Genomic DNA, 23,836 nt, shown 5'->3' on the forward strand with positions numbered 1-23,836 from the left:
CATTTAATTCTCGTAAAAAAAAGTGAGTTCTTTAAAAGTAATGTGCATTGCATTTGCCGACAAAGATGAATGCGGTATAATGGCTAAGTGAGCTATGTATAAAGCTATAAAAAAAAACATCCTGAAATTGGTGTGAAATTCTTTCACCCATGATCCACAAACGTTATCCGCTACTTACACGTGCACATGTCGGTGTCTTGGCGAGTTTGTGTGCGTGTGTGCGGCGCGGCCGTGAGCTCCACACTGCCCTACGAGCCCAGCCACTCGAGTTCGATTGCTGTTCACGACCAGTATTGGTAGCGAGTATTTGAACTGGTCCTGGGCTTCCCCCCCCCGCCTCCTGTGTCTACTCGGCCTTATAAAGTAGTATCTGGTGCGGTGTGTAAACATCAACACTGGCCACCGACCCATGGAACCGAATGGCTCACAGGGCTATACCTAATAAATTAACTTGAACTGTATCGCAGGCTTTCAGATGCGCTTCTGCAGCGGTCTGGAACGCTCTTCCTTCTGATATTAGGAAGTCACTGGAGCGGTGTACTTTTAAATCATCACCTAGATTGAAAACACATTTCTTTAGAACTGCTTTTTTGTGTTGTTTGTTGTCCTTCTCCCGTACCTCCGATTAGCACGGTTGGCTACGTACGGTGCGAAGGAAGTTCAACATACTACTCGTTCAGAGCACTTGCCCCAACAGTTATGTTAAAGGCTCTACGGGGGGGTCTATTTATCATTGATCTTGGTGTGCTCACCCCCAGACGGATCTCTATGTGAAGAGAGCCGAAGCTTACCTCGAGCTGTGCGACTTCCAGTCGGCGATCCTGGGATACAAGCAGGCACTCAGCGTCTCTCGGGGTCAAGCCCCGATCCACGGACGCCTGGCCAGGATCTACTGCATACACGTAGGGTTGTCGCCCCCCCCCCCCCCCCCCGTGTTAAGATCTCACGGCACTTGATGATGCCGTGTTGAGCATCCGCTGAAGCTGGATCAATGTCACACGAGCCCAATTTGTCCCAAGCAAATGAGGTCGACTTTAATGAATGCAATTCTGACCTGCGTTGTGCTTTGTGTTTTAAGCGTACACATACGTTACGTTGGGAATTTTCATTTTTCATCAATACAAACGCCAATAAGTGGATATGTTGTGTAGCTAATATAATGAGAATATACAACACAAATAGTAACTGTGAGTCTCTAGAATGCTTTACGTACGTTCGTGCTCTGTGTTTTCTTTAGAACTGCTTTGTGTAATTAGTGTGTTCTTCGCCCATACCTCAGATTAGCTCGGTTGGCTACGTAATATGTGAAAGAAGTTCAACATGCATATATATAATATTGAATTGTCAATCTCTCTTTGTTGTTATACAGCCATTGATTTATTCATCCGGAAGAACGTCACTGAGTCTTCAGACTCTTTTTGGCCACTTTTACATTGAATGATACCGGAAAAAGAGAGAAAAAAAACCCATGCATACGAGGAGATAACACTCATGGGTTCACACAGATGGGTTCATGAATCCGTTTGCTCAACTGTCATCTGGCCACCTTTACAGAGGCGAGCATGTTTGGCAGTCGCTCTGTAAATAGCGATCTCACCACGATCCACCCGCCATATCTCCAAAGCTGTGTATTATAGGTGTGCGTGTGTGTGTGGTGCTTAAAGTGACTGTTTTAACTCAGGAGTGTGCGTGACACGATGAGCATGTCCCATTTTTGTATTTGTGAACAGGGCCAAGGCCTTTTTGAACACAAATTGTATCTGGATGCTCTGGAGGCATTTACGAGAGCCACGGAGCTCAAGCCCAGCAGCCTCCCCATCCAGATGAGATGGTACATTGACTGAAATTTCTCTGAACATAATGTCCTATGCTCATGATGGAATCTATAAACATTGTATGTATTGTGCATCAGTGTTTTGTTTCAAATGTCTTGAGACATTGCACAAAGCTTTTGTAGTTTTAATGGGGAGGACTAACTTTGACACGCCTGTATTTTGTGGGAGTTCCATCCATGTGCGAATCTGAGTTTGAAAATAATGTTTAGTTTTTTAAATATATATATAGCATTATCGTTCATGCCAATTGCATCTCACAGACAAGCTGGAAGGCAGCAGCCAGGGCAGTGAGCCGGTGCCAACAAATCCCCGAGCTCTATGGTCCTCTATATATTAAGATGTTTTTAGCTCATTAATGAGTGTTCGTACACGTGGGTGGATTGGACGATATTAATCCTCACTCTACTGTTCCATCTTCTACTGGCAAGCCAGGGTATTGGTATGGCACCTGCTCGACATAGCCATAGCAGACTGTTGGGGCAAGTGCTGTTAGCGAGCAGCACCTGTGAAGGCCGGAACAGCACACGAGGGGGTGGGTGGCCAGCATCCTCGCACCAGGTACTCAATTGAGACTGAGTCGACTTCGGGGAGGCCCAGGACCGGTTCAGATAATTCGTCCCTGGTGTTGGCCGTTAGCGGGAATCGAATCCTGGTCACTGGATTCGTAGCGCGCTAACCTCTATGCTATCGTTTCTGTACACACACACACGTGTGCAGGTGCACATCAGGTGTACACGCTCACACCCGTGTGCTTACATTCTAACTGATGTGTGCTAATTTACGCTAGCATGCAAGACAGTGTCGCTCTTAAAAATGACTTTGTCAAAGTATTTTGCTGCCAATTTTAACCCAAGAACTGGTATTCGTCAGCAGTGTGGCAAGTTCCATGGCGATTGGTCTAAGAGTTTTGCAGAATTCTGTAGTTTTCATTAAAGTATATGAAGGGTCCTCAGACAGATAGATGGACGCATGAAATATTTTCCAGGTATAGCAAACGAGCAGCCTATCAGCTCGTTTCAAAATCCCCACAATGCTCTCAACAAGAATATGGCAATATGATTGCATGTCATAGTTAAATGAATTGCCTGCAGTATCAGGCTAATTAAATGTTTCCCCAAATTAAAAATAGCAACGCCATAAAGACTAGCCGTGCAGTTTTAATGGGTCTACCCTGTCCGAATGAATAAGCGAATATATCCGAAGAGTCAGGAGGGTGGAGGGAAATTGGGGAACCATTGGCAGCAAGAGAAATGACCCCCGAGGGCTGAGTAATGAGAGTCCAATCCTGCGGGGTGTTGCAAGCGGCCCCAACCTCAGCAGGAGCCAATCTGGTCAAACTTTGGGGGCCGCCGGTTCCACTTCTTTGCTTCGCAGTGTGGCGTGCCTGGCGGCGCTGGGCCGCTACGGCGATTGCCTGGAGCTGGTGGACCGCTGGCTCCTGGCCGAGACGGACAACGCCGACCTCTACGTGCTGCGGGCGCGCCTGCACCACCGCTTCAACAATGCAAGTGACGAGCGCGCGCCCAGCAAATTGTATAAATCCATACTCTTTGGTTCTTTCGGTAAAGTCACGTGGGTATAAAATAAAATAAATCCACTGCTGGATGAGGACCTCTCCTCGCGCCGTGCAGGTCACTCGCGTACTTTGCCGCGCCGGTCGGTGCGGGTTGGTGTAGCAGGGTGGACCCCAGGACCGCTTTAGATGACTCGCCGCTGATGTCAGATCACCGGGTTCACAACGTAGTGGGCTAACCACTGTGCTAGAGCTCCAACCCTGACACGACATTGCATCATCATCAGTCAGTGCATCGCGCGCTTTCAGATGCGCTTTGGCAGCCCTCTGGGATGCTCTTCCGATATTAGGAATATCACTGGAGCTATGCACTCTTTAAAAGCTTCGAGATTGAAAACAGATTTCTTTAGAACATATTTTTGTTGTTTAGTTTGTTGTCCTCCCCCCAGAATCTCCGATTAGCACGGTTGGCTACGTATGGTATGAAAGAAGTTCAACATACATAAACGTACAATATCAATTCACCGCGGAATTAAGGCCACCACCTTCACGGTCGCACGATGCAACAACCACACGCCTGCCAAGCAGCCACAGCCGGTTGGCGCTGGCCAACTCTGCTGCTGTGCCCCTCGCCCTGACCCTCTTCCCAGTGGCACCGTAGCTCCATTATCATCCCAGGGGGATATGGCAATCGGTCAGGTGGGGCCCCAATATTTGATTTGTCTCGTACGGTTGTACTCTTAGGTTTTTTCGGTAAAGTTGTTTTTTTTACCTACGTGACTTTACCGAAAAAACCTAAGAGTATGAATCCTTGCAGTCACGAAAGCTTCAAATCTAGAATTCGTTCGGTTGTGCCGAGGCTATTATATATCGTGGCTCCTCTTTGCCTAATCAAGTCATTATGCTCACGGTCTCGAACATTTAGTGGCTGTAGGAGTGCTCCGTCTTTGCAAAATGCAGTCACTACAGGTCCGTAGTAGTACCTCTTTGCAATATAATTGATGCGTATCTAATGAAATAAATATTCCAGGAACGGAGTTCAATGCCCAATGTTCTTTGCCTCAAGTTACTATCATTCAAAGCAAATGACGTTTCTATTCCACCGTTGACAAAATATCTCATGGTGGCTGTCAAGGGGGCCCCAACTCGTAGCGTTGGCCACCAGCGGGGGCCAAGGCACCCCGTGCCCCCAAGCTGGTCACGCTACTGCCCCTTTCTCTCCGCAGCCGAGCCGCTGCCACGAGGATGCTCGTGAAGCGGCGCGTCTGGCGCCGGGCCGCGTGGAGGCGGAGGCGCTGCTGGAGAGCCTGCGCAGGCGAGCGCAGGACGCGCGGGCGCAGGCCGTGGCCGGGGCGCTGCGCGGGAGGCCCCGCGAGGCGCTGGCCAAGATCTCGCTCGCCGTCGAGAGCGACCCCGGAGCACCCGAGCACCGCGTGCTGCGGTGAGCCGTCGTTGTGGCTTCGCTTGCCGGGACCGTCGCGGGTTCTAGCACGTGTTGCGCAATCACGTGGCCCGCCAACACACGCAGATTTTTTCATGAAGTGGCCCGTTAGAAAATGCATTTTAAAGAAGTGTGGTGTAGGCGTGTACTTGCTGTTAGTCCACGGAAGATGTAGCCCGAAGTTAATTTGGCTGTTGATTTGTACCAAGGCTGTCTCTGACAAGTGTGAAGTTTCACTTGTGAGAAAACGAATTTAAACTCGATCAGTATTGACTTTATAACACCGAGTGATTTCCATTATATTTTCATACATTGTCAATGCCGTGACATCACTATCGTGCTATAAATGTATTTTTAAGAGTTTTTTTTCTCATTAACAAAGCTTCAAACTCGTCGGTCGTGTTTACCGATCATTTCCCATGTGCAACGTGTAAGGACATTATTTGCATGTGGTCGGGCGAGATTTGTATATATGTAGCCAACCGTGTGAATCGGACACGTCGAGGAAGGACAACAAATTAAACACAAAATCTGTTCTAAAGAAGTAAGTTTTCCATCTAGATGATCTAAAAGTGCATAGCTCCAGTGGCTTCCTAATATCAGAAACGCATCTGAAAGCGCACGATGCGGTGACCGCCTTTGTTCGACTGCTGCGAGTCTATGCTCCTCAGGCAAGGCATTGTGATTCTAGATTTTAAGCTTTCGTGACTGCAAGGATTCATATTCTTAGGTTTTTTCTGTAAAGTCACGTAGGTAAAATATTAAAATTAATAAAAGTAAAATAAAAATAAAATAAAAATCACGACGTTTCGGAGGCAACACAAGTCTCCGTCTTCAGGTGGAACAGTCACAGCACGATAGCTGTATCAAGTGAGAGAAATTCCAAGAAACAGTATTTGTATATATACTGGTTGAGGGTGGGAGGAGCCAAGGTAGGCCCTGGATATTATTTTTGTGAGGTTCGGTGCGGCTGAAGCACGCTGTTAGGAATGAGCCTTTGTTGTGTAAACTAGGTGCCTCCGAAACGTCGTGATTTTTATTTTATTTTTATTTTACTTTTATTAATTTACATTTTTTACCTACGTGACTTTACCGAAAAAACCTAAGAATACAAGGCATTGTGGTTCATTTGTGCCGTGCTTTTGGTTCGCCAAACCCCCCCCACTCCCGGCTTAACGCTGGCGTGACGCTCTGCCACACGGCAGGGCCGCCCTGCTGCGCCAGCTGCAAGACTTTGCGGGCGCCACCGAGGAGCTGCTGGCGGGGATGGAGGCAGCGGGTCACGACCCGGAGAACGCGGCCCAGCGAGCTGCCCAGCGGCAGCTCCTCATCGCCTACAACGACCTCGCCGTGCACTGCTGCCGACGGGGCCTCTTCCAGGAGGCGGTGGCGCTTCTCAACAGGGCCATCCGCGCTGAGAAAGGGGCCAAGAGTCTCTACCGAAACCGTGGAGGTCGGTCTGCCTAAACCCCGCCCCCCACCCGCAAAGGCCTCGAGCAGGGGTTGGGAACCTGCGGCTCTGGAGCTGCATGCGGCTCTTGAAGGACTGCAGTGCCGCTCTTGAAATTCGAAAGAAATTACTCTTTGGTATTTTGTTTGCCGAGCCCTGACCATGGAAGTCCAGTTCACCATAGAAGTCCAGTTTACCATGGAAGGCCAGTTCACCATGCAAGTCCAGTTCACCGTGGAAGTCCAGTTCACCATGGAAGTCCAGTTCACTTCGGAAGTCCAGTTCACCATGGAAGTCCAGTTTACCGTGGAAGTCCAGTTCACCGTGGAAGTCCAGTTCACCATGGAAGTCCAGTTCACCATGGAAGTCCAGTTTACCAGGGCAGGGGTCGGCAACCTGCAGCTTCTGAGCCGCATGCGACTCTTCAGGGACTGCTGCTTCATGGCATGAATTATTGAGGACCACCACGTTGCTTTGCGGCTCTTGAAATAGTTTTTTTTTTATTAGCGCATTCGAAAATGGCTCTTCTTGTTTTTTTGGTTGCCAACCTCTGGCCTAGAGCCTCGCTCCGAATCAATGGCAGACCCACTGGTCGTAATGATTATTTAGTATGTCGAATATTCGCGCCATTCGTAGTCTGTATATCGTGTATTTTTACGGTTAATACACACCTGCAGTAATAACCAGGGTGGCCTGTCGGATTCGAACCGTAAAAAACAAATCTGCAACAAGTAGCGAACGAGCTACCGTTGGGTCATAAATCACCGCCAAATCACACAGACGAAGTTTCCTCACGATCTTTGTGATTATGATCATCATCGTCACCTACAATCAATTTAGCTGGAACGCGCCTTATTAACCTCAGATCCCGGAAGCTAAGCAGGATTTGAGCCTTCACAGTGCTCGGATGGGTGACCCCCATGCACACCAGCTTGTCATAGGTGGCTACGGCGCTTGTGCTATGTGCTCATCTATCTTCTGCACACGAACTGGGAGAATTGATCACATCTCCACAGTGATTGTCATCTCGGGGTTGTTCACTCCTGTGGCTGCTGTTAAGTCTCCAGTCTAGTCCACTGGTCATCACCCCTTCTAGAATGCGTCCTGCACAAACCCACCTGCCTTTGTTCTCTAATTCACATGCTACCCTGTTTTTTTGTCTCTCAGTGCAATCCCAAGAATGCATCTTTCCATGCTTCATCTCTCTCTTTTCAACCTTTGTTCCATTTCCATGTTGCCCATGCATACGATAGCTGGGTAGTATGTACAGATTGAAAACGCTCTTCTCCATGCACATCATTGTGCTGCTCTTAATTATCAAGCCCATCGTCCGGCGATGAAACTCATTGCGGAGGTTAAATGCAAGCAAACGCTCACCATTCGCATGCGCGTGCTTGTTTGGCGCACCGTAGCAAATTTACATTTGCACCGACGTCGGCAAGAATTGGATGTGCGGAGGAAACCACGCGAGGGGAAAAAGCTTTGAAAGTCGGCAAGGATGACGCGTGCTGTGCATGTGTCTCCTCCGTTGACAAGCACGGGATTTCATGAATTATGAAGGCGCGTTGTGCTGCCCGCATATTCCGTGCGAGTACAGCCGAGCCTTCCCGACGTCAACTCCTGTTTTGCGGCCTCAAACAAAAAAAAAACCCCAAGAAGAGTAAACTTGACACTAAAAGGAGTCAGACCAACACCGTGACGTCCATTAGCGTAACTTTTTGTTACGATCAAACCTGAGGCTGACGTGAGTCACGGTGACGTTAAGTGTTTTGCTTTGGCGTTTGTCCGCACATCACCGGAACGCGCCCATGTGCTTTGCGTGCGCCTGTGTGCTGCTACGGCAGAGTTGCGTTTAGGGCAACCGCACTGCGAACCCGGCGGGCCGAGTTCAACTCCCGGCCACGGCTAACATCGGTGGAGATTATCTGATATGGTCCCGCTCCTGCCCGAGTTGGGCTTAACCGTAAAAGTAGAAACTGGCACAATATGTAAACGTCAGCGCTCGGGAGACAAAGGCGACTTGGCATGGTGCTGGCAACACACCACAAACCTCGTGCTGTGTGCCAGCCTTCACATATGCTGCTAACGGGGCTTGTCCTCGACATTCTAAAAAGGCCATACGGGGGGATCTTTGGTTTTGCTCACGTGCCCAACTGGTGCATCTGTGCCCCCACCGCTAGACTGCTTCTACAAGATGGACGAGCTGGGGTTTGCACTCGCCGATTACCAGCAGGCCTACGAGTTGGACCCCGGCGACTCGTGCTTGAGGGAGAGGATCGCCTTGGTGCACCACGACCTGGCTGTGGTGGACCACCAGGAAAAGTGAGTCGGTTGCATAGGCGGTGACACGGTCAGCATTTCAAAAAGATAAGTCTTAGCGTCGTGCCGTTTCCCCTTAATTGTTCTGCCACAGCGAATTGGTTGGCGCACTGGAGAGGCCGCCGTTTCAATCTGCTCGGCATGACGCGGTGCAGGTTTCTTGAACCCCCCCTCCTCTGTCCATCCCAGTGGTCTATGTGGCTCCATCACGGTCAATCGGCAGGTGGCGTGTGGCGTGGTGAGGTGAAGTGTGGGTACCCCCGTGATAAGCCACTTCTTTGAGCTTTCATTTGTGGCCAGGTCGCTTCTAAAAAATAACTAATAGCTCAGTGGGCCTTACCTGGTTAACTAAAACATATTTTAGTTTTAGCTGACTTATAGTGATTAGCTTACCTTTCCTATACTCTGCACTCCTTTCGTTTGTTTATATTGATTATTGTTGTAACTTTGTGACTCGCTCCTACTGGATACCCGTGAAAAAGAGCATCGGATTTCTCCGAGATAAATAATCTGATTCTGATTCCAAGACAGATTTTTCCTGCCAGATTTTCCCACGACAGCTACCTCAAGCGTAATAGGATATTCCTGGCTAAAAAGCCAGCACCACCGCGTGTTGCACCTGGCCTCAAAAACCGCGGCTCCTCCTTTGCCCAGGCGATACGCGGACGCGAAGCGGCGCTGCACGGAAGCGATCAGGAACAACCCGGGGCTGGGCGCTGCCTACGTGCAGCGTGCGATGGCGCGCCAGATGATGCAGGAGAACGCGGGAGCGAGACTCGACGTTGTCACAGCCCTGCTCATCCAGCCCAGCAACCAGCGGGTGACTACTCACTCACTCCCTACTCATCCCCAACGGGACGTAGGGCTACAACCAGCAGGTGACTACTCACTCACTCCCTACTCATCCCCTACGGGACGTAGGGCTACAACCAGAAGGTGAGGCTGCAGATGAAACCTCGCCCGAGCCGGACTGATTGGTGGAGACGTGGAGCTTTTATAGTGATGGAGACACTTCTGGAATACTAAACTATAAACTTTATTTTCATGTTACTAGGTAAGGCCCACTGAGCTTTATAGCTCTTTCTCAGAAGCGACCTGGCTATCACAAATGATAGCGCAACGAAGTGGCTTATCACGTCGATATTTATAGCAGCCAAATACTGTAAGCGCGCGTTTATAAATGTGGAGGGGAAAACCGGAGGGACCCGCAGGAAAATACACGCCACCACGGGAAGAACACGCAAACTCTACAGGTGTCAGGGTTGGGATCGAACCCATGAGCTTTTGTATGCCAGGCAAGGTAGTTAACATCTTGCCACCATCGCGCCCCAATCATACAATGGTGGACCGAAGGAGAGACCATCGGGGAGATTTCCACCACCCACCCCCCGTAAAAAAATTGGTATGTTAGTGATATTTACCAGAGAAAATGCATGCAATGGGGTTTGTATTAGTATTAATGTAAGGGCCTATTTTTTTTTAAAAAAAAGCTTAATTTCAGGAGCACCCCACCTTGGGACGTTTCTAGATCCACCTCTGGTGCACTTAAAATGTATTTAATAAATTACATTAATCATAGTAATGATTTGTTTTGTTTACATAACGCCCTCCTTTACGCCGGGGCATCTCGTAGCGTTTTACACGCAACACGCGACTTGCATCACGTATATTTACCCTGAGTGGGAAGTTGTCCCTTTTGAACACAAGGTGATCTAGCACCTGGACCGCAATCAGACATTCGTCTGTGAGCGAGTGTAGGATGACAACTGCCACGTGTAGGTCTAATTATATAATTTTGGGACTCTGTTTTTTTTATTGGCAACATTGGGTTGTGACGGCGACACGCAGTGGCCTACTCCTCCTGCGTGTACGCTGACGTCCGGAGGATTTCTAACGTCCACACGCACTGAACCGCACTCTCTCTCTCTCCTTGGTTTGGCCCTCCGTCTCTCGCTTTCCCCCGCACTCGCGGGGCTGTAAAGTAAATGTTCGCTTCAGTAATCTGTTGCTTGTGCCAACGATTAGTGAATTTGAGCCGAGGTTATCTCTGCTGCGGTGAAATGGCTAATCGATAATGGGAGGAAAAGCGCTCTCCCGCCCTTGAGGTAACGCATTTCGTCGATTGCGTATTTGCGTCCGTACACACACGCGCGCGCGCGTGCACGGAAGAGTAACGAGCGGCGTTCTTTTGCTCATTAAGGGAAAACAAATCTGCTGGCTCATTAACAAAACGCAGCGTTCCACAGCGACGTGCAGCGCATTAACGTGAGAAGTTAACGACGGCCGCACCAAAATTAGCAGCGCCGCGTATCCGGGAATCCACTCCCGTGGAAAACAAGGGTCGGTGGTTCATCTTCTTGGTTCTTTCGGTAAAGTCACGTAGAAGGGAAATAATAAAATAATAAAAACATTCTCAAAAAATAGAGAATGATTTTATTATGTTTTATTTTAATTATTTTTTTATTTTATTATTTCCCTTCTACGTGACTTAACCGAAAGAACCAAGAAGATGAATCCCTGCAGTCACGAAAGCTTTACATCGAAAAAAAAAGGGTCGGTGGATTGCACGGAGGACCTGCGTTCGTCACCGGGCTGTAAGGTGGCCGCCAGGGTCATTGCCCGAAACGTCACCCGTGTATATACTTTATAAGGCCACAGCCTTGAATGAATGAATGTAAGTTTTTTTGGTTTCTCTCTGTATAAAGTGGATTTTACTGCCCATCCCCCCCCCCCCCCCAAATAAACCAGAGTGGGTGATTGTCCTGCACCGACCCGGTCCCCGCTAGGTGCTGCCCATGCTGAGTCAGCTCTTTCCGGGCAAGTCGGTGGGCGACGTCATGGCGAGCGAATTCGCTCGCATCGCCGCCGCAGCCGCCTCGAGGTGGTCCTCTGCACGGGGGGGAGCAGCTGGCCCGGGCGTCAGCACGGACAGAGCATTGGCGCCACCACGCGGCCATCGCACGTAAATGCAACTAACAGCGACCGACGAACTCACCCTCCTCCTTCCCCACCACCTCCTCCTCCCCCCCACCTCCTCCTCCCCCCCCACCTCCTCCTCCCCCCCACCTCCTCCTCCCCCCCCACCTCCTCCTCCCCCCCCACCTCCTCCCCCAACCACCTCCTCCCCCAACCACCTCCTCCCCCCCCACCTCCTCCCCCAACCACCTCCCCCCCCACCTCCTCCCCCCCCCACCTCCTCCCCCCCTACCTCCTCCCCCAACCACCTCCTCCCCCCCCACCTCCTCCTCCCCCCCCACCTCCTCCTCCCCCCCCACCTCCTCCTCCCCCCCCACCTCCTCCTCCCCCCCCACCTCCTCCCCCAACCACCTCCTCCCCCAACCACCTCCTCCCCCCCCACCTCCTCCCCCCCTACCTCCTCCCCCAACCACCTCCCCCCCCACCTCCTCCCCCCCCAACCTCCTCCCCCCCCCAACCTCCTCCCCCCCCCCAACCTCCTCCCCCCCCAACCTCCTCCCCCCCCCAACCTCCTCCCCCCCCAACCTCCTCCCCCCCCCAACCTCCTCCTCCCCCCACCTCCTCCCCCCCACCTCCTCCCCCCCCCCCAACCTCCTCCCCCCCCACCACCACGACCATCCTCCTACCAACACAGCGTCTCCTAAGCCAGAGCGCGCACGCCATCCTGAATGTGGTCGGTCGGCAGCGAGTGGATCTTGTTAGACGTGCGGTGGCACAGATGACCAAACTCACGCGTAATCATTTTTATTTTTACCAGGTAAGGCCCGTCAGTTTAACGCGTAGGCGACTAATATTGTACTCGGATTGTAAATGTTGTGGTTTAAATGTCCAACACACCGATGTGCTGAACTAGTAACGATTTTGAATTTTTGTTTACGTGAGAAACCTTACTAATTGGCTGTGTCGGTTGGTGGCGGATTTAACGACACATTTATATATTTACGCGATCAAACCCAAAAACTCTTACAGATGAGGCCCACTGAGCAATATAGCTCTTTTTCAGAAGCGACATGGCTATTAGAAATGATAGCTTATCACCATCACGTGGAAATGTATAGCAGCCGAATTACCTAAAACGCGTGATGTTACTTCTAAATGTGGAGGGAAAAACCGGAGGTCCTGGATAAAAATCCACGTGGCCAAAGGGAGAACATCCAAACTCCACAGACAGCAGGCGTCAGGGGTCGGGGTCGAACCCACGATCTCCTGTATACCAGGCGAGGTAGTTAACATCTCGCCATCGCAATGCCCTCGGTGGTCTCAGAAGTTGAGTCCCCGGGCGGTGCTTGGAGTGGGAGACCGCTGAACAGAGCAAGGCTCGTCAGAAGGCTGTGCTACGTGGTTTGTCAGCAGAGGGCAGTACAGCGAAATTGTTCTCCTGCACTCCCACGCTCTCAGACATGCTCCTCTAGCCTTCACCAGTGCGGTAAAGTATGGTCAAATAACCCCCATGACCGACGGTGGATTGCCAAAAGGCCTGTACGTGTACAAATTGTTGGCTTTGGGTCAGAGCCGTGTATTTTTTTTTGATTGGGGGAAAAAATGACATTCAGTCCGGGGAAACGGGTTTACAAAACAACTCTCCCGCTGTACATCTCCAGTGTAAAGCTACAGAGCAGCTTGCATCGCCTTACATCTATTCCGTATTTTTTCCTGTCCTTGTCAGCGGTTTAACAACGAGTGAACCAACTCCCCAAACATCCCAACTGCCTGGCACGGGCGACGCCACAAACAGCGACGCCACAAACAGCGTCGCCTCCCACGTTCCGGACTCTCGCCTAATCCGCAAACTGATGGCGGAGAAGAAAAAGGTACCTTTACAGGGATCTTTTCTTTCACATTGCATCACGAGCTTTGTATTTTTCTTATTGCTGTTTTTTCGTACGGCGTTGCGAGATGCAGGTATTGCATGGACACGGTATACAAAAAATATATATTCGCGCAAACTTTAACAGTGTTCGGCTGTTGAGCCGTTTTCAATTGTAATCAATCAACTTGAGGATCGCCGTCCTTTGCAGGCGGATGTGGATGTAAGAAGAGCGCTGATGGAGAGGGCATCTCTGAGCCCCCCGGTGCCGAGACTGAGGGTCGTGCATGAAGCAAGCGGCACGCAAGCGAGCGGCACCGACCGGCCGTACACGTGGAGGACCTTCAGCCAGCACCGCTGAGGCCAGGCTTCCTGGTAACACTGCCAGGTCTCACCTTACTCAAAGTGTAGGGTGATTTTTTTGTTTTGTTACCGCGTAGATTTTTTGCGCTCGTGCCGTATAGCTCACCGATGCATTTTCGCAACTGTTCCTGAAAAGCTCCCAGGTGGTGGAGCGGAACGGCAGGCCGGTACAACCCAAAAACATACCGTTATTTTTTTCAAAATTGTACCTTCTTTGTGCCATTGGCGTCATACTGTTCAGATCTGTCGGAGGGCAGTGCGACTCTTCCTGTTACAGAAAGGCCCACGGAAGTGGACACCACAGAGCTACCTGCGAGATCCCTGCAGGTGACCTCAACAGTTCGACACAGCAAGGGGGACAGGACTGTCCCACCTGTCGTGCAAAATAGCAGTGTTCGATGTACAACAGCTAAACCAATCTTTAATTCTCAAGAGGAATTTCACCAACATTGCAGGTCCAAACGTAGTGTTATCTTTATTGTGGTTGGTGTGCAATCATGAGTGACCAGCCTGAAACCATCAATTAATTTGAATCAAGTACCGCTGTTTAATCACAGGCGGTTTCATGGAATCGAACTCAGAATCCTAGCGGCGCTCTCACCCAGACCTCTGGGCCACTGACCACTTTCCTCTCTGGCCATGCAAGCGTAAGCAGAACAGCTGAGGAAACAATGGCAATTCTCACCAAGAGGCTATCCCACAGACTTTCAAGAACTGTCAAAACAAATGAGCAATTTTATCTAGCAATTTGTTGCGCAACGGATTGTTATTTCATTTGTTTTTATCCTTCTATGGTACTACGATGAATACATGTAAGCGAAAGATATAATTTCCTCAAATGCATCGTTACCCATCGCTTTCAAGTTAACCAGAAACATCAACTTTCCATTCAAGTATATTAACTTGCCTTTAAACTAAAAGCTAAACTATTAAACATTTAACTTAACCAGGTAAGGCCCACTGAGCTATAAAGCTTTTTCAAAAGAGATCTGGCCACAAATGATAGCTCAATGAACTGGCTTGTGGAAATTTATAGCAGCCAAATACTCTAAACACATGTTTCTAAATGTGGAAGGAGAAAAATCCACGCGACCAGTGAGAGAGAGACATGCAAACTCCAAATATACAGGTGTCAGGGTCGGGATCGAACCCACGACCTTTTGTATAACCAGGCGAGGTAGTTCACATCTTGCCACAGAGGCGTTTTGTTGCATTGCAAGTGTATAAACTACGATACCCTTATGCACCAAGTAATCACAGTAATTGATTCAAGTTTTAGCATGCGATTTACTAAAAACATTCAAGCCTCAATGAAAGAGATGCACCTTTCAACTTTATAGTGCTCATAGCCATAACAGCAGCAATAAGACTTTCTCCATAGAGCTATGCAGCTCTGTCACTGGTAGATCACAGCAATTAATCAGTCAAGAGCAAATTTTATTCCAACACCTCAGGTGTTATTAATACTATTTTCTCTGCTCCAGTTGTTCGTCCTCACAAAGTGTTGGTTCATCAGAGAATTGGAGACACTGTGTCGTACCGATGCAATGCACATGCAATTTCATCCAAGTTCAAATCCCATGTCCTGCATCCAACTTGCAGAAGACGCGTTGCTCTTCCGAGTTCTCGACTGGATGAAGGCGCTGCAGAGTAACAGCGATGGTGGCAGGAGAGAGATTTATTTTTTTGAGCTGCCGTTCCCGGTGGTGACGAGTCTACTCCGACAGTGCGACCGTTACGATCGAAGAATCCTATTGCTGCTTACACTTGCTTTTCATCTTCACAGCGCATGCCTTTGGTTGAACGGAGAATCAGTGACGTGAAGTAGCGGCGATGGGGGTCATTTAGCCCCGGTTTAAAATCCCAATCCTGAGTTGCAGAACACACATCGTCCGTCGCCGAGCTCTCGATCGGTCAAAGAGGTTGACTGAGCAACAGCAGCAACATCAGTCGATGAAGTTGTTGGAGAAGAGGTAACAGCGACGAGGTGGGGAGTGGGGGGGTGGGGTCATTGGTGCATGAACAGCGCCGCCCGCTGGGCCACGTGCTTACAGCCGGCGACGGCGAGGAGGCCCTCGCCCTGCGGCCAGTAGGCGAGCGAGGAGGCGAGGCGCCACACGAGGTCGGGACTCGGGTGACGCCCGCGCGCCAGGAACTCGTCGCACACGCACAGCTGCACGTGACGCGGCTCCAGCGGCAGGAAGACGACCGGCGTCACGAGCCGGAGCAGCGGCGCGCTCTTCGCGTCCTCACCTGTTGCAAGCGGAAGCGACGACCCCCGTCAAGACTCGCAGGGCAGCGGAAATCCCAGGCCGGTGTTTTAAAGATTAGCGTCGCGATGTGCGTATGCATGTATGTTGAATTTTTTTCGCGCCGTACGTAGCCAACTGTGCTAATCGGAGTTGCAGGGGAAGGACAACAAACTAAGCCACGAAAAACTGTTCTAAAAAAATGTGTTTTCAATCTGGATTTAAAAGTGCATGGCTCCCGGTGGCTTCCTAACATCGTAAGGAAGATAGTTCCAGATGGTTTGCCGAAAGCCACTGCTGTGAGGATGGCCGGAGTTCGTGTAATGATGGTCTATGCTCCTTGACGAGATGTGAGTTCACCGCGCCGGTCAGTTCCGACTGATGAAGGGGGGGGATGTCAGGACTTGTTCAGGCACCATCTCACCGCCGACTGCTAATCGTGAACGGCAATGGAATTGACGTCACCGGGTAAAAAAATATCGTAAATATTGCACAAACGTAAATTTACGTTACACTTTTTTGAATGGCACGGAATCTTTAACGTCCACTGTGAAGTATACGTCGCGTATATTCTTATGGTTAATAATACGCCAGTGGGGCTCTAACCGCAAGCCTCCGAATCGAGTGGCAAAATGTGCCACCGCCACCCGCCAAATCACGGCCCCATGTATATTTCCTCCTCCAAGGCAGTGTTCACCGCAGAGGTGGCATGTTGCCCACGCGTTAATGTTGTGCCACATCCCGCAGTGGACTGAAGAAGGGCCACGCACGCACAAGAGACGCCATTTACCGAGGTGCTGTCGCATCGTCTGCCTTAGTTTGTCCGGCAGCTCTTCCATCGTTATCTCCGCTCGGCCCCTTCCACTCTGCAGCACCTCCAGTGTCCGCGTATTAATCAACGACGTCCCGATGTTGCTGCTGCACACAGCCAGACGAAGAAAAAATAACAACCACAACGTTTAGTTGTAAATGTTGTGGGTTTAACACCGCTGAACTAGTAACGAATTGGCATGTTTTGTTTAAGTGACAAACCTTACTAATTGGCTGTGTCGGGTTGTGGCGGGTTTAACAACATGTTTATATTTACACGATGTGACCCAAAACATCTCTGTTATGAAAAATAAACTATTTAACTGAACAATTTTATATTTCACCAGGTAATTCCCACTGAGCTATATCGCTCTTTTTCAGAAGCAATCTGGTCACAAATTATAGCCCAATGAAATGTCTTATCACGTGGAAATTTATAGCAGCCAAAAACTTGTGTTTCTAAATGTGACCCGGAGAAAGATCCACACAACCACGGCGAGAACACGCAAACTCCAAATATACAGCGAGCTCCAGGGTCGGGATCAAACCCATGACCTCCTGTACACCAGGCGAGGTAGTTAACATCTCGCCACCGCGGTGCCCCAAAATAAACTGCTAACACATGCAATTATTTTAACTGGCCCTTTACAACTTCAATGTTTCACAAGGTGAGGACTTGAGAGACCAAGGCAGAGTAGTTTGCGTTAGTGACAGTCACCAAAATGCCAAAAGTGAAACAATGAAGAAAAAATGAATCAGGAAAAAATTAAATTGTCAAGTGAAACATTTTAAATATTGCACAAATATCAATTAACGTTTCATCAAAGTTTTATATTAAATTCCCTGCAGCTCGAGTCAGCTCTGGCATACTATTTTTGGACTGATCAGAGTAAAATTAAAACATTAAGTAACAGATACATTAAGCAGATATATTATACTCATTTATATTCTTGGTTCTTTCGGTAAGTCACGTAAAAGGGAAATAATAAAATAAAAAAATAAAACAATGATTTCGTTTTTTTTTCCCTTCTACGTGACTTACCGAAAGAACCAAGAATATGAATCCCTGCAGTCATAAAAGCTTTAAATCGAAATTTATGCTCATTTAGTTATCTACTCTCAGAAGTGAGGACAAGCAACAAGAAAGAGAGAGAGAGAGATACGATTTCCACTTCAAACCTTATGAAGAAGATCGCGGGTACAAAGGGCCGAAAGGAGGTTTCTCTGCAGGGTTGCCGGGCTCACTCTCCCGTGATCGGTTCAGGACCTCGGTAACATAGGGGGAGCCTCAGAGTCGAGCCGCTGCTCCTCCTGATCGAGAGGAGCCAGTTGAGGTGGTTCTGGCACCTGGTAAGGATGCCCCCCCACCCGGTAGACTCCCCGCGGAACTCTACCAGGCACGTCCCACTGGGCAAAAACCCCGAGGCCGGCCCAGGACACATTGACGGGACTATGTCGCTCGGCTGGCCTGGCAATGCCTGGGAATTCCCCAGGAAGAGCTAGAGTCTGTCGCCAGGGAAAGGGAGGTGTGGACCGCCATACTCAACATGTTGCCGCCACGACCCTCGCCAGGACAAGCGGATTGAGAAACGAACGAACCTTATGAAGATGAACAAGGCCTTTTTGTAGGCGCTCTGTGGGGTATCCAGAATGTGCAACAGCAGATCGTCCAACAGCCCCACAGACAGCTCCTCCACCGAGTCCACGATGAAGAGCGAATGTTCGCAGACTTGCACCCCCTCCAACAGCAAAGTCTCCAGTCTTTCCTGTAGCAGGGGAGAAGATAGAATTCCACATCACTGCACCGATTGTTTGACGATCGAGCACTCGCCGATTCACACTCGACACACACTCACAGGCCATCAGTTGTCCCCTTATCACTCTTCGATTGCTAACTTCCATGGCTACTATTCTCTTGTGAAAGTCACGCGTTGATTCCTCCACCCGTGTTGAGGACTCGGTATATTTCCGTGAAATAAAATAGTATAGGCATATTCAGTTTCTGTTAGTAAATAAAATGACAAGACATTTTTGAGGATTATGTTTTAAAATAATCTAATCGTAGGTGGGTAATGATAATTACTTTTGATGAATCTCGTGGGCAATTACAAGGGAAATTCCACCACGTGTCAACGATGATGTTGTTTACATGCGGTGTTACACAGGCATGTATTTATTTGTACATTAACAGGGAGTGTGATTAACCGGCACGTGTTGACAAGTTTGGCTCCCGTGTTCGTGGTAATCGATTTCAATGTTGACAAAGTACAATTACCTAATTATCTTGGGGGACAAACACCCCGCAAATACTCTTGCTGTTGGGCATGTAACAGCGATTCTGCCCCCATAGCAATTAGAATAAACGTCACCATTCCACGCGAGAATTAAGTCTCTCTCGTTCAACTTTGACTGTCTCGGTTGCGTGGATTTGACCTTTGACTCAACACACAATCCTGGGGAGCACCGACCTCCTCCTGTATTGCTGCTATCCACCCCCTGCCCCCACCCTTGTCCCCCCCCCACCCCCCGCAGGCAGCCCAACAACACACACCAACGTACGGCGCCGATGCTTCTGTTTCACTTGTCACAATGTCGGTGTCCACTCTCTCTCCCATACGTTTGTACATCTCCGTTATTTTGAAGGCCCATGCATGACGCATTTCCACTTGACCCCATGTAATTGTGTGTAATGGTTCTCAATTTCTGACTGATGTGTACAACTGTCTGCTCCGTGAATCAATTAGTACCAGGAAGCATATCGTTTGCGTGCACCGTGAGTAAAGGATTCCTTAGATGATGCACGATTTGATGCATGCATTGCGAGCAAAATAATTTGTAATTGTTGGTACTGTTTATCGGCTTTAGTTGTTTCCGCTCCACTTCGACGTAGCAACACATCATTTATATTGTAAAGATATTATTACTTGCGAAATTGTATACATGTGTTGCTTGCGTAAGAATCAATTAATCATAATGAATTCTCATGTATATGACACGCGTCGAATCAGGCACGTAAGAAAAGATTGCAATGTACGCATACGATATGCTTGTTTTAACCAGCTTCCGTTCCGATGATGTACGTGTACACATGTGTAGACCATCGGAACGGAATCTGAAGTAAAAAAAAGTCCATGCGGGAGGGGGTGTGGCGCAGTTGGGCGCCAGCTATCGTAGAGTGCGGTCGTGTCGCTACAGTTCCATGTGGTGAGTACAATGTATTTAAAAACAGCGGCGCTATGCCTCTCTAGATAAAATTGACGCTAACCGCAAGCGGTTAGAATTAATTTTAATTGATGGATCGATTTAAAAACGTTGCATCCCTGCTAGCTATAGCCGACCTGTGCCGAAACACCCCTCTCTCACCCGGTGCACGTGGCGATCCTCCGTCCCCGAGAGCAGCAGGCTGGGCACTACCGCGTGCACGCACTGGCTGCTCATGCCGTCGCTGTAAAGGTGCCGAGCGAGGGTGCGTGCCGCGTGCGACTTCCCTGTGCCGCTGCCGCCGAACAGCATCAGCAGCCGGGGCCCGACGTTCGTGCCGTCCCTGCGCGCCAGCGAGAATCGCCACGCTGCCCTCTCGAGCGAGCTGCGCGCCAGGTGCTGCCCGTGGAGCCTGCGGTGCAGCTCACGCCGCAGGCCTGAAACGGGCAAGGCGAACAAACGTCAAGACGGTGGGCTTCTTTTTTTTTGGTTCTTTATCTTGAGCCCCACTTTGCAGCCCTGTTTATTTATTAAGGTCCTAATTTTATTTCGTGGATACGGTGCTGCTGCCCGTGCGGCCTGCGGTGGAGCTCACGCTGCAGACTTGACCGCAACGGCGGGGAGAGCAGCGTCACCGTTCGTTGTTTGGCCATTTCCATGAATGAGCGTTTGGGACATGGAGGGGAAACTGGAGTGCCCGGAAAAATGTATGTATGTTGAATTTCTTTCTCGCCGTACGTAGCCAACCGTGCTAATTGGAGGTGCGGGGGAAGGACAACAAACTAAACACAAAAAGCAGTTCGAAAGAAATTAGTTTTCAATCTAGATTTAAAAGTGCATAACTCCAGTGGCTTCCAGACGGCCACAGAAGCGCATCTAAATGTGGGCGATGCAGTGACCGTCTTTGCTTGATGGCTAGACAAAAGCCGCTGCGAGGATAACTGCAGTTCGCGTGATGGTTTATGCTCCTTGACGAGATCAGCAAGGTGTCGTGGTTCATTAGTGACAAGTACTTAGTTTGTAACGAGTGCGACCTGATAATGTTACCAACCAGAAGCCAATGCAACTCAGTGAGCTGCATGCACGGGGGGGGGGGAATAACACTCAAATATTTTTTTTATTTGATAATTGAATCAAGAATACGTCCACTGCCTTCCACTGCCATCTTCTGGCAATCTTGATTCTCTACAGCCATTTAATCAATATGTGCATCTGGCCCACATGTTAAATGCTTCTTCAGATGAGAAAGAACAAAATACAATATTTTAACCAACCTATAGCTGGAGACTGTTCTAAGAAGAGCAAGTGAAGCTTGCGCAGGACACTGCGCTAAGGGATGTTGGACAATGGTCAACGCTAAATCAGTGGCAGCCAACCTGAGAGGTCCTACACCGCAGATGGAGCCATGAATTCAACTCGTCTGCAGGTGCTAGTTGTATTGCTACATCACAAGACGGTGGGAGATAAACTATTTATAATTTAACGGTAAAGCCCACCGAGCTATATAGCTTTTTTCAGCAGCGACCTCGTGACAAATGGTAGCCCAACGAAGTCGCTTATGTAGAAATTTTTAGCAGCCAAATACTCTAAATGCATGGTTTCTAAATATGGAGTAAAACCCAGAGATAAATCCACGCGACTACGGGGAGAACATGCAAACTCCAAATATAAAGGCGTCAGGGTTGGAATCAAATCCACCACCTACTGCATATGCCAGGCGAGGGAGTTAACATCTCGCCACCGTGTCGCCTGATGTCGACAACTCGGAAAGGTCAACTTCCAGCAGAGGATTGAGCACGGCTGATGACAGGTGGAGAATGTGATGCCTTAAAGACACCGATACATTGGAGACATTTGAAAATGATGCAAGTCGACGCTTTAAGGATTATTAAACATCAGGAAATGGAAATTGTCACTGTGGGGGAACGTAAAATAACCCCTGGCTGTGGGAGGGGAGGGGGGTGTAGTATTGATGGGGATGTGTCATCCCCCATTGCTCGGTTTGACTTGTTGAAGGCGGCAGCAGCCGTGTCACCTGGCAGGTCGGACGTAATGCGGCAGTCGTGGTCCAGGCAGCCGAGCAGGGTACGAAGGCTGGGTGCCGGCAGGAAGCTGGGGTAGGTCTCCGACGGCGAGGTTCGCATTTCATTGTCCGCCAGGACCTCGACTGTGGGATTACAGGTGGGGGCTTGTCAATAGGGCCAAGCAAGCAGCACGCTGTACTGATTTACCGTATTCAACGGATTTATAGGATGCACCCCAAACCTGTACACAGTAGTTATACACATTTGGCGACACCCCTACCGGATTATAAAAGTCCCAATTTTTGCTTTGAAATACACGAAATGAGTGTGTACAGTATCAAGATTCGGTTAATACGTTACGATTAAATGTCATTGGTTTACCCAGAAAAATAGGATGTTGGGCCAATTCTATTCATCGGTGCTTGGCGATAATACGCAAGGCAAATGGAATAAAGAGCAAATGGAATAATGCTCAGAGAAAGTCCACACACGCGGGGGGGGGGGGGTAGGAAACACGTAACAGCTCTGCACAGCTAGATACAATAAGTGCGGTCGATACCAAGGTACAACCCAACGTACTAAATGTTCTCGTGCTTGTAGATAAAGCACGTGGGCCAAAGTTCTCTCAATTCCAACCCTCCGCCCCCCCGTTCATAATTACCAAACGAAAGCGTGCGTTATCAGTCGTTACACGTGGCGCGGTCAACGCGTCTGATAATACATACATCTTGCATTGTGCGGAGATGATCATGATGATATAGATCACAGATCCGTGATTTTGTGGTTCACACCCATGATGTTACGACGAGTTAAGTGTAACGTGGCAAGCCACTCGTGATAATGACCAGCTTAGCTTACTATACCAGTGCTTGTACTCGTGATATCATAAGTGGCTTACCAGTGGTGCCGTCATACTATGATGCGGTACAAAGCGATGTTAGTAGTGTAGTGGCCGATAACCCCCCCCCCCCCATCGATGATGCGATCGATACCCGTGATGTTGTGGCCACGAATCTGGCAGCTTCTCTCGTCCACGCAGTCCCGCGCCCCGCAGTAGAGGCGGCTGTAGATGACGCCATTCTGGGGCACGGAACTGAACCAAGAGGCCACAGCTCCCGACCAAACAGCGGGGTCGGTCCAGGCCCAGGTGGGGTGTGGAGCTCCCGGGGTCGTGTCGCCACTTGTTGCCGGGGGGTTCCACAGGGACGGGAGAATCGCCAGCGCCAGCAGCGCGCGAGCAGTCATCGCTGCTGCATGCCCAGCATGCTCCTCTGCTTCGGGGGCTGGGGGTGCTTGCTTACGCGTGCAATGTTTCGGAGTTCTGGCTTCGGACGGGCCCGTGGTCGAAGGTCGGGCTTCAGGGCCCAGGTTTACTGGTGTCGTCCGCCTTCCGTGGGTGCGAGGTCCGGTCTTCGAAGGAGGCTTCTTGGATTCTAAATAAAGAGGGGGGCTAAGCGGCCCGGCTTCCGTGATTAAGACCACACGGAGCTGGAGGGCGATAAAACGGGCGCCCCGGACTTTTCGCGCTTGAAGACAAATTCGAGCAGAACTTGCGTTGAGCTTTGGGGGGGGGGGTTTCTTTCGTGATTCCAGCCGGGATCTGAAAACCGAAGCCGGCACTAACCAGACTACGAGAGAAGCGATTCGGGGGGCGATTGAAAAGTCTCCGGTGGCGAGCGACAAAGCCACCAACCACCTCGTGGCACGCCCACGTGCTCCTGACACACGAACCTACTTCCGCAACACCGCAGAGAAATGTAGTGCGGCGTCACCGCGTGTTTCGTGTTTCCCCCCCCCCACCCTTTTCGCACAATGACTAACAAGTGCTATTATCGGCCTTAAAATAAT

The 23,836-nt window shown here is 49.7% G+C and overlaps 2 protein-coding genes across 2 annotated transcripts; one reads left to right on the forward strand and one right to left on the reverse strand.

The window, feature by feature from the left end:
• The first annotated feature begins 65 nt into the window (after nucleotides 1-65).
• TTC16 (tetratricopeptide repeat domain 16) lies at nucleotides 66-14,556 on the forward strand. Its single transcript, XM_078603112.1, has 11 exons — nucleotides 66-74; nucleotides 759-902; nucleotides 1,731-1,831; nucleotides 3,210-3,405; nucleotides 4,461-4,789; nucleotides 5,995-6,242; nucleotides 8,420-8,561; nucleotides 9,213-9,378; nucleotides 11,345-11,520; nucleotides 13,201-13,345; nucleotides 13,553-14,556. Exons 1-11 carry the CDS (start codon nucleotides 66-68, stop codon nucleotides 13,700-13,702), a joined length of 1,806 nt encoding a protein of 601 aa, XP_078459238.1. The 3' UTR covers nucleotides 13,703-14,556.
• On the reverse strand, nucleotides 14,161-23,755 carry LOC144724261 (torsin-2A-like). The gene is made up of 6 exons (XM_078603240.1): nucleotides 22,981-23,755; nucleotides 22,000-22,131; nucleotides 20,127-20,401; nucleotides 18,363-18,529; nucleotides 16,744-16,871; nucleotides 14,161-15,957 (listed from the first exon to the last, which is right to left on the reverse strand). Exons 1-6 carry the CDS (start codon nucleotides 23,231-23,233, stop codon nucleotides 15,713-15,715), a joined length of 1,200 nt encoding a protein of 399 aa, XP_078459366.1. The 5' UTR covers nucleotides 23,234-23,755; the 3' UTR covers nucleotides 14,161-15,712.
• Nucleotides 23,756-23,836: the final 81 nt, after the last annotated feature.

This window comes from Lampetra planeri, chromosome 20, assembly GCF_965212315.1.
Source record: "Lampetra planeri chromosome 20, kcLamPlan1.2.h2, whole genome shotgun sequence".
Taxonomy (NCBI): Eukaryota; Metazoa; Chordata; class Hyperoartia; order Petromyzontiformes; family Petromyzontidae; genus Lampetra; species Lampetra planeri.

What these genes read in the sequence shown, in the direction of transcription:
- LOC144724261 (XM_078603240.1), bottom strand. Translation starts at nt 23,233, where the DNA reads ATGACTGCTCGCGCGCTGCTGGCGCTGGCGATTCTCCCGTCCCTGTGG. An exon ending in TCGTGGCCACAACATCACGG is followed by an intron (nt 22,132 to 22,980) that starts GTATCGATCGCA and finishes GTAATCCCACAG; the next exon opens with TCGAGGTCCTGGCGGACAAT. An exon ending in CATTACGTCCGACCTGCCAG is followed by an intron (nt 20,402 to 21,999) that starts GTGACACGGCTG and finishes TGCCCGTTTCAG; the next exon opens with GCCTGCGGCGTGAGCTGCAC.
- TTC16 (XM_078603112.1), top strand. An exon ending in CTCCCCATCCAGATGAGATG is followed by an intron (nt 1,832 to 3,209) that starts GTACATTGACTG and finishes TTTGCTTCGCAG; the next exon opens with TGTGGCGTGCCTGGCGGCGC. An exon ending in CCACCACGCGGCCATCGCAC is followed by an intron (nt 11,521 to 13,200) that starts GTAAATGCAACT and finishes TGTCCTTGTCAG; the next exon opens with CGGTTTAACAACGAGTGAAC.